The 14,139-nt window shown below is 39.8% G+C and overlaps 1 protein-coding gene across 1 annotated transcript; it reads right to left on the reverse strand.

Moving 5' to 3' along the window:
• Positions 1-7,360: 7,360 nt before the first annotated feature.
• Positions 7,361-12,046, reverse strand: gapdh (glyceraldehyde-3-phosphate dehydrogenase). Its single transcript, XM_067511168.1, has 12 exons — positions 11,951-12,046; positions 11,422-11,467; positions 10,157-10,256; positions 9,789-9,895; positions 9,585-9,675; positions 9,347-9,462; positions 9,162-9,243; positions 8,906-9,057; positions 8,451-8,529; positions 7,963-8,046; positions 7,789-7,886; positions 7,361-7,697 (listed from the first exon to the last, which is right to left on the reverse strand). The coding sequence occupies exons 2-12, from the start codon at positions 11,442-11,444 to the stop codon at positions 7,628-7,630; spliced, it is 1,002 nt and encodes a 333-aa protein (XP_067367269.1). The 5' UTR covers positions 11,445-11,467; positions 11,951-12,046; the 3' UTR covers positions 7,361-7,627.
• Positions 12,047-14,139: the final 2,093 nt, after the last annotated feature.

Consider the following 14,139-nt stretch of genomic DNA (forward strand, 5'->3'; position numbering starts at 1 on the left):
GGTCGTCTCCTGCTGTGGTCTCCAAAATATAGAGCTCCTGTCTTTCATCAATTACAGAGAAGTCAGCTGGCTGCAACAGCTTTTTTTCTGTTGTGCCATCTTCATAACAGTATGACCATGTTTAGTTGTTTAAGCACACTGAATATTATTCAGATGTTTGTCTCCAAATGCATGAAGAACACATATCAGAGAAAACACACACATTACTGAAGTCTGCAGACTTTGGGGCAAATAAACAAGTGCATCAAACAGCACAGTGACTACTGGTTGATGGTGCTGCTATACCTAAAAGGTTGTGCTTTATAACTTTTAAAGCCAAAAGCAGATAGAGAAGCTCTGAATAACGTGTAAACCTACACTTGGGGTGAAACTCAAGGGAAGCCTTGATAATTTCACTTTCACTTTTTCTTTAAAATTTCAAAAGCTTCAAAATCACCTTTTAGTGTTACAAAAGGAATCACCAAATGCCTCTCAAATAACTTAAATTGATAAGTTTGCACTAGTGAAGGTCTCTTGTAAAAACTACAATGAACATGTGTAAATAAGGTTTGTGGAAATACTCTATACCACTGGACCTGTGTTAGAGGATCTCAAAGAATATTTTAGGCAGCAGCTCTTCAGGCAATGGTCCAGAGATATGAGACAGGGGGTAAGCAGAGAGCTCATGTCCTAGGTGCCGTACCAAAGATACCCTGTCTCCCCAAACACCCAGGCATAGCACAGGCTGGCGGAGGGACAGAAGGCCTGCAGTCCCCTCTGCTCCCACTTTATAGAGCATCACATATACTGTCTTCATCCTGATTTTATGTATCACAGAATGATCTACCTGGAACAGCGCCCCCAAGAGACTGAATTGGTGATTGTTGTAAGGCCTGAGCTGCTTTCTTTCCCTACAATAGACTGATAACCTAACACTAAAGCAACACCTTGAGAAGGGGGGAAATGTAAATAAAACATTTCAAGTAAAATATATTCAAACAGGCAAAATAGTCGAGGGAGGATAAGAAGTGTCATTTGTTTTTAACACGTCACTGCAACTTTGTATCAGAGGGAAACGATTTAGTTATTCATCCATTTTCTACTTGATCATCCAATACCCAGCAGGTCCACATCATCCTAAAATGTATTCTTATTCTGAACTCTCCCTCTGTAAAGCCACGTGTCATGTGTCTGGAGAGCTTCAGAGAAAATGTGCAGCTGACAATCTGAGTGTTGGCATGGAAGATCTTTAGAACCACCAGCTACCTGCACTTTTCAAGACACCCAAATGCATTTATCCTATGCTTGTTCATCCACGTGTCACATTATAATACTCATCAGAAAAGGACCAAGGATTGTAATGTATCCAGTGAATCTAAATTGTGGCAATGCCTAAGAAAATAAATCTCTGGGAATATAAGAAACCTCTGTTTATATAGTATAGGGTCAGTTAAACAAGTGTTATGGAAGAACTGAGATGTGAAAGTGGGGGGGGAAAAAAAAAAGTTTTCCATTGCAAATTTTGGTATTTATCTAAATATACATTAATTAGTGGGAGAGCTGTAAGCACAGCTCTCACACTATTGAGATCCTTTTCTTTATTATTATTAGTGGGAGAGCTGTAAGCACAGCTCTCACACTATTGAGATCCTTTTCTTTATTATTATTATTATTATTAGTGTGATTGCTGAAAGCAATCACACTATTGTTGTTTCCAGTATTTAATTTTATTATTATTATTATTATTATTATTATTATTCCGTATTCTTCCGCCCGTTTTTCGGCGTGCTGTAAGTCCTGAATGCTAAAAGCTGCAAACATGGTTCCAACTGTAATATGTTAAGCATGGTTGGGAGAGGTGTGCTCACTACCCTATGTGCTGTCAGCTAATGTACTGTAATTATTATGAATATTAATATGATATTTTTTTTGAATGGAAAGTCTATGGGAGTGATGTTTAAACTGCAATATCTCAAAAACTACACATGGTAGCATGATGCAGCTTTGTGGGATGCTGTCCCATGATGAAGTGCTTCACATGTTACAGCGTGGGCTCTATAGCGCCACCGTGTGGTCAGATATCAGCCTGTATATGTTAGTTGTTTTGACATGCTACTAGTCCTACACGCTTACAGCTAGAAACATGGTTCCAACTGTAATATGTTAAGTACAGTTAGGAGAGTAGATGTATTACTCTGTGGGCTGACAGCTGATGTACAATAATTGTTATGAATATTTGTATGATTTTTATTTTGCATTGCCGTCTATGAGAGCAATCTTCACACGGCTATATCTCGGAAACTATGCGTGATATTGTTATGAAACTTTGACCCATGATGCCCCATGATGAAATGCTTCACATGTTACAGTGTGGGCTCTCTAGCGCCACCGTGTGGTCAGTTATCAGCATGTTTATGTTAGTTGTTTTGACATGCTACTACTCCTACACGCTTACAGCTAGAAACATGGTTCCAACTGTAACATGTTAAGTACAGTTAGGAGAGTTGATGTATTACTCTGTGGGCTGACAGCTGATGTACAATAATTATTATGAATATTTGTATGATTAGTTTTTTGCCGTCTATGAGAGCAATCTTCACATGGCTGTATCTCGGAAACTACACGTGATATTGTTATGAAACTTTGACTCATGATGCCCCATGATGAAATGCTTCACATGTTACAGTGTGGGCTCTCTAGCGCCACCGTGTGGTCAGTTATTTAACTCGTTTTTTAACTCCTAAAAATTGTTTTTTTTTTTCTGATTTCACTTCTATGTTGTACAGGGCCTTTAGTACTACCACGTGCGCCACCTGGCGGCCGTTCGCGGTACTGCAACTGTTTCGATCTTTTTTTTTTTAAGCTAATGCAATGACTGACTTGAATGAAACTTTACAAATATGTGCAGGACACTGCCCTAAACACGCGTGTTAAACGTTTATCCACTGGGGGGCGCTATTGTGGGTGTTTTTTTTTTTTGGTATTTTATCCTCAGAACTTCATTAGTGTTGAGAGGGCAAGATGGCAACAGTTGATTCCTTTGGACAGGCTGCCATCTGCTGGAGAGTTGGTGAATAACAATTGAAAACTTCTTCATTGTTTCATGAGCTTTCACTAGTTGTTTAATATTTTAAAAAACTACACATGTTACAGTGTTGCCTGTCGCTTCTACAACTTTCAGAGCTGCAGATTCGGCGATGGCTGCAGCAGGTGCAGCGGCTGGCTTTCAGCAATCACACGCATTTTCTGCAGGAAATGCCCATTCTAGTTATTAGTGGGAGAGCTGTAAGCACAGCTCTCACACTATTGAGATCCTTTTCTTTATTATTATTATTATTATTATTATTATAGCTCGTTTTTCGGTCGCTATCTAGTCCTAGACGGTTTGTCGTAGAAACTTCGTTCCACTTCCTAAACGTAGGTCCCTTTTAGGACAGGGGTGGTATTACTTTTCTCATTAATAACTTTTATACTTTTTATTATATTTCACTTTTTATGAATTTTTTTTCCCATAGAAAATGAATGGAAGGCACTTAAAATTTCCCTTCAACTTGCCTCTTTTTAACTGCTTCTTGTAGCTTCATAGTTTTACGTAGAAACTTTATTTAAAGTTTATACAGGTCTAGTCCCTTTCAACTTTTTCTGTGTTGATCAGCTTCTTTGTATCTTTTATACTTTTTGAATAATCGCAGTTTTAGTTTTAGGCAACTTTTGGAGCTTTTTCAACTTTTCCATTAGTGTGTATTGCGGAATGTTGGAGCAGCTAGAGTGGGTGACATCACACGCACTCTAACTTTTCAGCTTCCACTTTTAGCAACTTTTTTCCTTCTTTTCCTTCTTTCCTTCAGTCAACTTTAATCTTACATAAACAAACTATACATCAGAATGTAGGTATTTTTGTGTTCTTTCAGTAAATGTAACTCTCATAGTCACAGGACTGACGGTTCTTTCTCCAAGTGTCCAGAAGCAGAGAGAGTGCCGTCAAAACTCCCATTGGAGCCCATTATAACAGAGGTTCTTAAATTCTAATCAAATCACAAACGGGGGGCTGTTTTAAAATCGCCACCACGCCTTCATTTTATGGAGTATCTTCAAATAAAGTACATCAGTGTGTTCATTGAAGCCTTTTGTCACTCACAGTTTTTGAATTGTTTCGATAGGACTAATACTTTTTCATATTTTGAGCATTTTGCGAGGCATAGTCTCAGCACTTTTCCAGCCTGCCTTTGCATTTGGCTCACATGACTCAGCAGGCAGGCAGCGGGCAGCAGTCATTGTCATGGTAACGGACACAGCTGCATGACGTCATGTAATCAGCCTCAGAGCTGTGTCCACACACTTTACCTGAGTTTTTCTCCCTCAACATACACAGTGGAGACACACACAGACACACACCCTCACAGACAGGAAATACCCTTTCAAAATAAAAGCCTTTCATAATATTTTATCCACTTTTTAGCATTTAAATGCTAAAATGACTTTGTGGTGAAGTTTCCCTACACACACACCCTCACAGATAGGAAACACACTTTCAGAATAAAAGCCTTTTATCATTCTTATTTTAATTATTTATCATTTAAATGCTAAAATGAGTTTGTTTTGAAGTCTCCCTACAGTGGACACACAAACTACCACACAGACACAGACAGGAAACACACTTTCAAATTAAAAGCTCTTTTCAACTTTTTTTTTTTCAACAGTTTTTCAGCATTAAAATGGTTCCTTCATTTCTAAGTAGTTACTTCTAGCTTTTTTCTTTACACTTTAATAGCAACTTTTTTACTTTGCTTCTTTTTTTGTTTCTTTTAACTTTGGAAATATTTACCTTTTCCTTTGTTTCTTACTACTTCTTTCCACTTTTGTTAATCAAGTTGTTGCTTTTTCACTTCTTCCTTTACACTTTTAAAAGCAACTTTTTTCCTTTGCTTCTTTCTTTGTTTCTTTTACCTTTGGGAATATTTACCTTTTCCTTTGTTTCTTACTACTTCTTTCCACTTTTGTTAATCAAGTTGTTGCTTTTTCACTTCTTACTTTTTTCTTTACACTTTCAATAGCAACTTTTTACTTTGCTTCTTTTTCTGTTTCTTTACACTTTAAATATCAACTTTTTACTTATTTACTTCCTCCATTGTTACTTTCTACTTTTTTTCTTTTCTGAATTCAACTTTTCCTGGGATTTTGGATTTTTTCCTTTTCTTGTCATCTTCTTTTTTCTCTTTTTGTTTGTATTTATCTCTCTTCAGCGTTTGCGGCTTTGAACGTACAAACGCCTCTGCTCTCAGCCGCTTCTGAGCGGTCGGCCTCTACCGGGCGACTTAACAGCTCTCCCACGTAATTTCCTTGGAAATTGCCTTTTCTAGTTATTATTATTATTATTATAGCTCGTTTTTCGGTCGCTATCTAGTCCTAGACGGTTTGTCGTAGAAACTTCGTTCCACTTCCTAAACGTAGGTCCCTTTTAGGACAGGGGTGGTATTACTTTTCTCATTAATAACTTTTATACTTTTTATTATATTTCACTTTTTATGAACTTTTTTTCCCATAGAAAATGAATGGAAGGCACTTAAAATTTCCCTTCAACTTGCCACTTTTCATCTGCCTCTTGTGTCGTCATACTTTGGAGTAGAAACTTCATTTAAAGTTTATACGGGTCTAGTCCCTTTCAACTTTTTCTGGGTGGATCAGCTTCTTTCTATCTTTTATACTTTTTGAATAATCGCAGTTTTAGTTTTAGGCAACTTTTGGAGCTTTTTCAACTTTTCCATTAGCGTGTATTGCGGAATGTTGGAGCAGCTAGAGTGGGTGACATCACACGCACTCTAACTTTTCAGCTTCCACTTTTAGCAACTTTTTTCCTTCTTTTCCTTCTTTCCTTCAGTCAACTTTAATCTTACATAAACAAACTATACATCAGAATGTAGGTATTTTTGTCTTCTTTCAGTAAATGTAACTCTCATAGTGACAGGACTGATGGTTCTTTCTCCAAGTGTCCAGAAGCAGAGAGAGTGCCGGCTGAAACTCCCATTGGAGCCCATTATAACAGAGGTTCTTAAATTCTAATCAAATCACAAACGGGGGGCTGTTTTAAAATTGCCACCACGCCTTCATTTTATGGAGTATCTTCAAATAAAGTACATCAGTGTGTTCATTGAAGCCTTTTGTCACTCACAGTTTTTGAATTGTTTCGATAGGACTAATACTTTTTCATATTTTGAGCATTTTGCGAGGCATAGTCTCAGCACTTTTCCAGCCTGCCTTTGCATTTGGCTCACATGACTCAGCAGGCGGGCAGCAGTCATTGTCATGGTAACGGACACAGCTGCATGACGTCATGTAATCAGCCTCAGAGCTGTGTCCACACACTTTACCTGAGTTTTTCTCCCTCAACATACACAGTGGAGACACACACCCTCACAGACAGGAAATACCCTTTCAAAATAAAAGCCTTTCATAATATTTTATCCACTTTTTAGCATTTAAATGCTAAAATGACTTTGTGGTGAAGTTTCCCTACACACACCCTCACAGACAGGAAACACTTCAAAATAAAAGCCTTTTATCATTCTTATTTTAATTATTTAGCATTTAAATGCTAAAATAAGTTTGTTTTGAAGTCTCCCTACAGTGGACACACAAACTACCACACAGACACAGACAGGAAACACACTTTCAAATTAAAAGCTCTTTTCAACTTTAACAGTTTTTCAGCATTAAAATGGTTCCTTCATTTCTAAGTAGTTACTTCTAGCTTTTTTCTTTACACTTTAATAGCAACTTTTTTACTTTGCTTCTTTTTTGTTTCTTTTAACTTTGGGAATATTTACCTTTTCCTTTGTTTCTTACTACTTCTTTCCACTTTTGTTAATCAAGTTGTTGCTTTTTCCCCTTCTTACTTTTTTCTTTACACTTTCAATAGGAACTTTTTACTTTGCTTCTTTTTCTGTTTCTTTACACTTTAAATATCAACTTTTTACTTACTCCATTGTTACTTACTTTTTTTCTTTTCTGAATTCAACTTTTCCTGGGATTTTGGATTTTCTCTTTTTCTTGTCATCTTCTTCTCTCTTTTTGTTTGTATTTATCTCTCTTCAGCGTTTGCGGCTTTGAACGTACAAACGCCTCTGCTCTCAGCAGCTTCTGAGCGGTCGGCCTCTACCGGGCGACTTAACAGCTCTCCCACGTAATTTCCTTGGAAATTGCCTTTTCTAGTTGACTTTACTCCTCAGCTTTAGCTAGTATTAACTTCGGAATTTGTAATTAACATTTTGGTGATCTCTAACAGGGGCATACTTAGTTTTGTATACTGAAAGTGAATATGAAGAGCCCTTAAAAGTCTACAGCTTGTATGGATTTGCTCTGTGGAATGAAAAGACAGTGTAAATCTCACAAACAGAGGACTTTATTCCACCACTGTCTGCAGCATGTCAGTACTACAGACTGATGAAGACTCACAGCTTCACGCCATCTCACAAGAACAGAACAGGGAAATAACAAATGGAAAAAAAAATAATTGGTCACCAATTTGAATCTTTTCATTTGCTCTGTGTGGGACCTTTCCTCAGGTGCACAATGAGGGTCGACTATCAGATGGAACAAGCAGAGCTATATCTAATACAATGTCTCATTGTGAATGTATAACTTTGCTCTTTCACTCCTTGGAAGCCATGTGGGCCATCAGGTCACAGACACGGTTGCTGTAGCCAAACTCGTTATCGTACCTGTTGTAAAGGAAAGTAAAATAGTTCAGCATAAATGGGGAGAAAGAAAAAAAATGGGGGGATTCAAATGCAATGCATTCTTAATTCATACCATGAAACCAGCTTGACAAAGTGGTCATTGAGGGCAATGCCAGCACCAGCATCAAAGATGGAGGAGTGAGAGTCGCTGTTGAAGTCTGTGGAGACAACCTGGAGCAGAGGGAAGACATGTCAAACTGAGAAGCAGGCACCTGATCAGAGAAAGATGAAAAGGACTCAAACCCACCTGGTCCTCCGTGTATGCCAGAATGCCTTTCATAGGTCCTTCAGCTGCAGCCTTCACAACTTTCTTGATGTCATCATATTTGGCCTGTGGAGAAAAGCTTTGTTTTATACTAAACCCCATGGATGTGCCTCTTTGTGGCATTCAGCCCAGAGCTTATTGATTCTGACTGAAACCTAAAACTTGTAAATGGATTTATACGTGTTAGGATGAGCTGTGTGTGTTGTTAGCCAACAGAGGGCATTTTGTATGAGTTTGTAACAGCTCGGTTTATTTATATAAGGGTGAGCAGCCAAACAATATTTAAGATTCTTAAAACTGCATTCCTAATATGTCAGAAACTACCTGTTAAGAGCCAGTTTCCTAAAGCAGCTGTAGTTAGGGACCATTTTCACCCAATTCTTAAAAGTTTGGTACTACAGTGCTTAATGACAAAGCACTTTACCTGAATCAGCAGATGTTATGAATGACTTGACTCTGATGTCACTTACTGGTTTTTCCAGGCGGACTGTCAGGTCAACCACTGACACATTGGGGGTTGGAACACGGAAGGCCATGCCAGTCAGCTTCCTGTAAAATATGGATTTACTACAATGACTGATTTGGTGCTAAATGGTCTGCACTTGCATAATGCTTTTCTACCTATTGGCACTCAAAGTGCTTTACACTGCTTCTTATTCATCCATCTGCACACACACAGGGGAGCTGATATGCAGCTGGCAAACACTCACCAGGAGCAACTAAGTTAAGATTCAGTGTTTTGCTCAAAGACACTTCAACACTTAACCAAATGAGCTGGGGATTGAGCCAACAACTGCAAGATTGGTGGACGACCGCTCTACCTTCCTGCGCCACAGTCTCCTGCTCCATTCTAAAATTTAGTCAAATTGCAGGTCCTGCTCATGCAGAGAGGTCTTTGGTAAAGTCATGCATTCTGGGCACTGACCCGTTGAGTTCAGGGATGACCTTGCCAACAGCTTTGGCGGCGCCAGTAGAAGCAGGGATGATGTTCTGGCTTGCGCCACGGCCATCCCTCCACAGCTTACCGGAAGGGCCGTCCACAGTTTTCTGGGTGGCAGTGATGGCATGAACTGTGCTCTGATGACAGAAAGAGATGGGATGATGAGCCTCTAACCATAAGGTCAAATCTGATTTAGGTTCTGCTTAGCATCTGTCAGACTGTTCTGAGTTTTAATACTCACCATCAGGCCCTCAATGATGCCAAAGTTGTCATTGATGACCTTGGCCAGAGGGGCCAGGCAATTTGTTGTGCAGGAAGCATTGCTAAGGAGACAATACAATGGTTAAATAATCTGGTTAAAAAAAAATGTTCAGACTTAAATACTGAATTTCCAGTTTCCCAAAACACAAAGAGACCACTTCCTACCTGACAACCTGGAGAGAGTTGTCGTACTTCTCGTGATTGACACCCATAACAAACATGGGTGCATCAGCACTGGGGGCTGAGATAATGACCTTCTTGGCACCACCCTTCAAGTGAGCCTGTAATGTTGCATTGAAGTCTCATTAAATCTGTTCTGTTGCTAATTGCAGGTCACACTCTCCATTCTCTAATGGAAATGCAACATAGTTTAAGATGGAGCAAGAGGCTTTTGAATACTTACAGAGGCCTTCTCAGTGGTAGTGAACACACCAGTGGACTCCACCACATAATGGGCACCAGCCTCACCCCATTTGATGTTGGCAGGGTCCCTCCTGAAAAAGGGAAAGACATGTTGGATCACAGCACATTTCTAAGTTCTTCTTTTTGCTGGTGTCTTGTAACATGCCAATGAAACGGGTTCTGCATGAAGAAAATTTGAACTCACTCATGGAAAACAGTGATTTTGTGTCCATCGATGACCAGCTTGCCACCCTCAGCCTTGACCTCCCCCTTGTAGGGGCCATGGGTGGAGTCATACTTGAACATGTAGACCTAAAAGGAAATATGAGTAGATAAAAAGTGAACATCTCAAATGTAAAGAGCAGCCAGAGAGATTATATTTGCATTTTAATGCAAAACTAATGTCTGCAGAAGTTCAGCGTGTGTGTTCTTTAATATATCAGGTTAATGCATCGCCCTCATCTTGATGCTGAGCAAATTTTGCAAATTTTTAGTTTGAGTAGTCAATAGAACCTAAAACAAAACAGCTTCTGGCTCACTTTAATGCCTTCTATAGCAATCCTTTTCACTCACCATGTACTCCAGATCAATGAAAGGGTCATTGATGGCCACAATCTCCACCTTCTTGGAGCAGAAACCAGCACGGGTCACCAGACGACCAATGCGGCCAAATCTGAAACATGAACACTTGTGTCTTAGTCTGGCCTCTAGATGGTAGTATGACACCATGTAACTGACCAAACTCAATCCCCATTACAGTGAAATGGAGCTGCAGATGTTTGGGTGTGAACAAACAGACAGTTAAAGTTTGGGGGGGTGGACTGTAAACTTTAGGCCAGCATGGGCCACGTTACTGTTCTCCCTCTCCTCCACCATCCCCCTTTTGTGTGAGATACAAACTCCCAAACCCCCCAGGAGACCTGAAACCACAGCTGAAGAAAGGGCAGAGATCAGGAGGAGGGGCTGAAGGAGATGTGTTTCAGAGCATATGGCTGAAGAGTTCTCATAGTCTCCTCTCTTGAAAGGCTAAAGTTAAAATGACCTAAATGTGGTAATCCTGGTGACGGCAGCACACAGTTTGATCAGTGGCAGAGTTACTTTTTAACTACCAATCCTGGCAGAGATGCACTCTGACCTCAGAGGGGAGGAGGAAGAGTTGGGAGAGATAATGTCTCCCTCTCAGCTGAAGCCATGCTTTAACATTAGATTACTTATGCAGTTCCTCTTCGACTTACCTCACAGATAGAACAAAACTTTCGTATGCACTGCATGGGGAAGTTGCTGCCCATATTGTTATCTGCTGAGGGCCAAAGTTCAAAACTAGGGGTTGGCACAACACACACGGCAACAACCAAATGACGTCTACTGTTTGGCATGTGTGCCTGTCCTGTTACAACCCCCCCGACGAATGGGGTGTCACGATTAAAGTGCTTGCAGTCTGCGGTTTGTCTTGCTATTCAGATCACAAGGTCAGGCTGAAGACTTTGTAATCATTAGGAAAATTCAACTGAACAACTGAGGACCAAGTTGTACCAAATCATTTACCTACTGGATGCCTTCCTTTGTGTGCCAGTAACATGGTCAGATTTTAATTTAAATGTAAGAAAGTATGCACTTTCCAAAAGAGCTTTAAATCCTAAATATGGTCATCTTAAAAAATAAATAAATAAAAAGTGTTAATGTTACGACACATGTTAAACACTCCCTGTTTGCACAGATAAATGTGGTGCGGCATGGTGAGTTTGGAGTGTAGACAGAGTTGAAGTGTGTTGCCAATTTGCCTTAATAAGGCAGACTTTGGTTCATTGTAAAGGGAGAAAAGGAACATATTTGCTTACCCATTGATGCCAACTTTCACCATTTTGCCTGGGTTGGTCTAGTCCTCTGGGAAGAAAAGTTAGAAACAGGAATAATGCCTTTGGTTAAATATTGATAAACCAGCATTTATGATGGCACACAGCAACAGTTAATACTCCAGTTGTGCAGAGATAAGAAATAGATCTAAATAACATGGAAGAGTATTCCACAGATAAGCTATCAGGGACACTCGTCCAAGTAAATTTTTATGTAAGAGCCAGTCTGCAGTTTTACAATAACAATTAAAGGACTTACTGCAAGTGTAGGATCTAAACACATTACAGTTCTACATCCACATAAACATTTGGATTCACAGTAGATAAAATAATCAAAAGTGATTTCAGTGTGACTATATGACCAAAGCTGTGTTAAATTAAGGCTCAGTCAACCACATGCAGACTGTCCCCAGGTGATCTAAATCTAAGTGTTGAGTCCTGCAGCCTGTTGCTGAAACCCTGCAGAGTTCAGACCCTCTCCGACTGAAACCACTCAATTATTAAAGCTATTTACCGTTTGTGAGATGCCTCAGTCTGTCTTGCGACTCCGGGTGTGAGTGGGGAATAGTAAAGTGAAGCTGTGTGCTTTTATGACTGAACAAACTTTAAAACCACACCCCCACTTGATGGTCACTACTCCTGTCCCCGCCCACACCCACTCCCCTCTGAATGTCAAGGTCGTCAGCTTGCAGAAAGACATGCACACTGGCCTCTGCAACTTCACTTCATGTCAGATTAACACCCTAGAAACTTTTCTCTTTTTACCCAATTTCAGCCAGTTATAGGTCCTAATCTGTATTGACTTTGCTTCAGCATATGTCCAGTGCCACCAGCCCTCCTTTAAGAAGTCCAGGTATTATTTTGGGTAGATTATTTTGAGTCCTCAGATAGTGACCTGAAAAGAGAGAGGGGTTACTTCCTGACCTTCTCATTGCATACAGACACAGAGACACAGAGGGAGCAAGCGAGGGATCAAATCTCTGATCTCTGACTCTGACATTTAATTTCCAAAGACCACGACCCTTCACTTTCAGACGCTCACCCTTCTCTCTCTAGCTCGCCATCCCCCTAGCAGAAATTAAAGGGTGAATCCTCGTTATTCAACATGAACATATGATCGCTACACATGTGCAGAGAAGGCTTCCTGGGTCTGTTTAAATCCATTTAGTAAAAGTGTTGCTTTGTCTAGATTAGAAATGACAGAACCTGAATGCAAAAAAAACCCAAAAACATTTCACTCAAAGACAGGTTGCTTTTGTCTGAACAGAAGTGCTGCTCTCAAGGTCCTGGCAATGTGTTACACTGCTGCAAAATGAAGCATCTTCACTTTTGTTTGTTCCATAAAAAGTATGACAAGGCCCAGACATCAGTTCATTTCTCTTTTCTTTCATTTGAATTCATTTTGACTCATGTGTCTGGCAACTGTGTGTCTTTGAAAGGAAAGCACTCCTGAGGCAATTAAAAATGTTAGATCAAAATAATGAGATTGTCACTTTAACCCAGAGGGCCATTCACACTGAATCATGTTAGAAATAAACTACCGGGGTGTATACTGGGCCTCACCAGCAGGCAGTCCTGACAGTGAATTGAAACCTTACCCATGGCATCACGACAGTCCAATGAACGTGCATCACATTATCTATCTGGCAGCCAGTAACTTGTGTTTTTCACTTCAGCTGTTCTTGTGGTTAAACATATTTTGCTGCAGGTAGGAGACATATCTCTCCGGGCAGCACTGGGGTGTTTTATGGCTGCAGTCCAGTTCTCTGGACATGGCTGAACTTCCACAACCCTAAGTTTATGCATAGCAGTCTTGGCCTCTGCTTTACAGCTTAAGGTCCAAGAGGGGAAGTAAAGGTCAGGCTAAGATTAGACTCTGGCTGCGAGTTCTTACATGGGCCATACTATACTTTCAGTACTGTAAATGCCACCTCATACAGATCACATGTTCTTTCTACATTACAACAGCCAAACTTCACCTAGTGTAAAGTGGACATGACTGGCCATGGGATACGATATCTGGGAGAATTATTAATTTAGTTCAGAGATTCATTTAAAACAGCAGCATTACTTTAAGTTTTTAGTTTTATCTGTTGTGAGTATGTAAGGGCGCATCCAGTTTACTTCATCAGAAAGTGCAGAGATTACAAAAAGCATAGATCGCCATGTGTTGATATGTGGTCCGTCTTGTTTGCATGTAAAAAGGCTTCCAGCTTCAACAAAGTCCAGTACAAAGTCCAGAGGGCAGCTGTGTGTGGTAATGGACAGAAACACAACAGCCTCAGAGTGCCATCAAGTGTTGTTAAAGAAAAACTGCATCAATATGTTATTCTTTTAATGTTTAAAATTCCACAAAAACATTAAGAACCAATATTTTGCATGTATGATGTGTGGGCCTGCAACTAACAATTGTAGTTCTGAACAGCATCCAAGGTGACATCATTTAAATTCTTGATTTGTCTCAGTGGTCACGTTGCAATCATTCAAACCAAAAAGCACTAAAATGTGAGAAAGTAAAACTAGTTTGCCTGATTAATGACTGAAACAGGCGAAACATTATCAGATTTATTGAGCATTAGTTTTCAATATAACTTGCTTAATTGTAGTTTGTAGTTTGTAGTCTAATATCTGCCAGCAGTATGCAGATGTTTCACAATCTTATATTGAATACCCAGCACCACAGCATGTTTAACATGTATCTGA

Source organism: Channa argus, chromosome 7 (genome assembly GCF_033026475.1).
Source record: "Channa argus isolate prfri chromosome 7, Channa argus male v1.0, whole genome shotgun sequence".
NCBI classification, from domain to species: Eukaryota; Metazoa; Chordata; class Actinopteri; order Anabantiformes; family Channidae; genus Channa; species Channa argus.

Coding starts and splice junctions, on each gene's coding strand:
- gapdh (XM_067511168.1), bottom strand. CDS start 11,444: ATGGTGAAAGTTGGCATCAATGG. Junction 10,257..11,421: donor GTGAAAGTTGGCATCAATGG/GTAAGCAAATAT, acceptor TTCATGTTTCAG/ATTTGGCCGCATTGGTCGTC. Junction 8,530..8,905: donor GTCATCCCTGAACTCAACGG/GTCAGTGCCCAG, acceptor CATATTTTACAG/GAAGCTGACTGGCATGGCCT.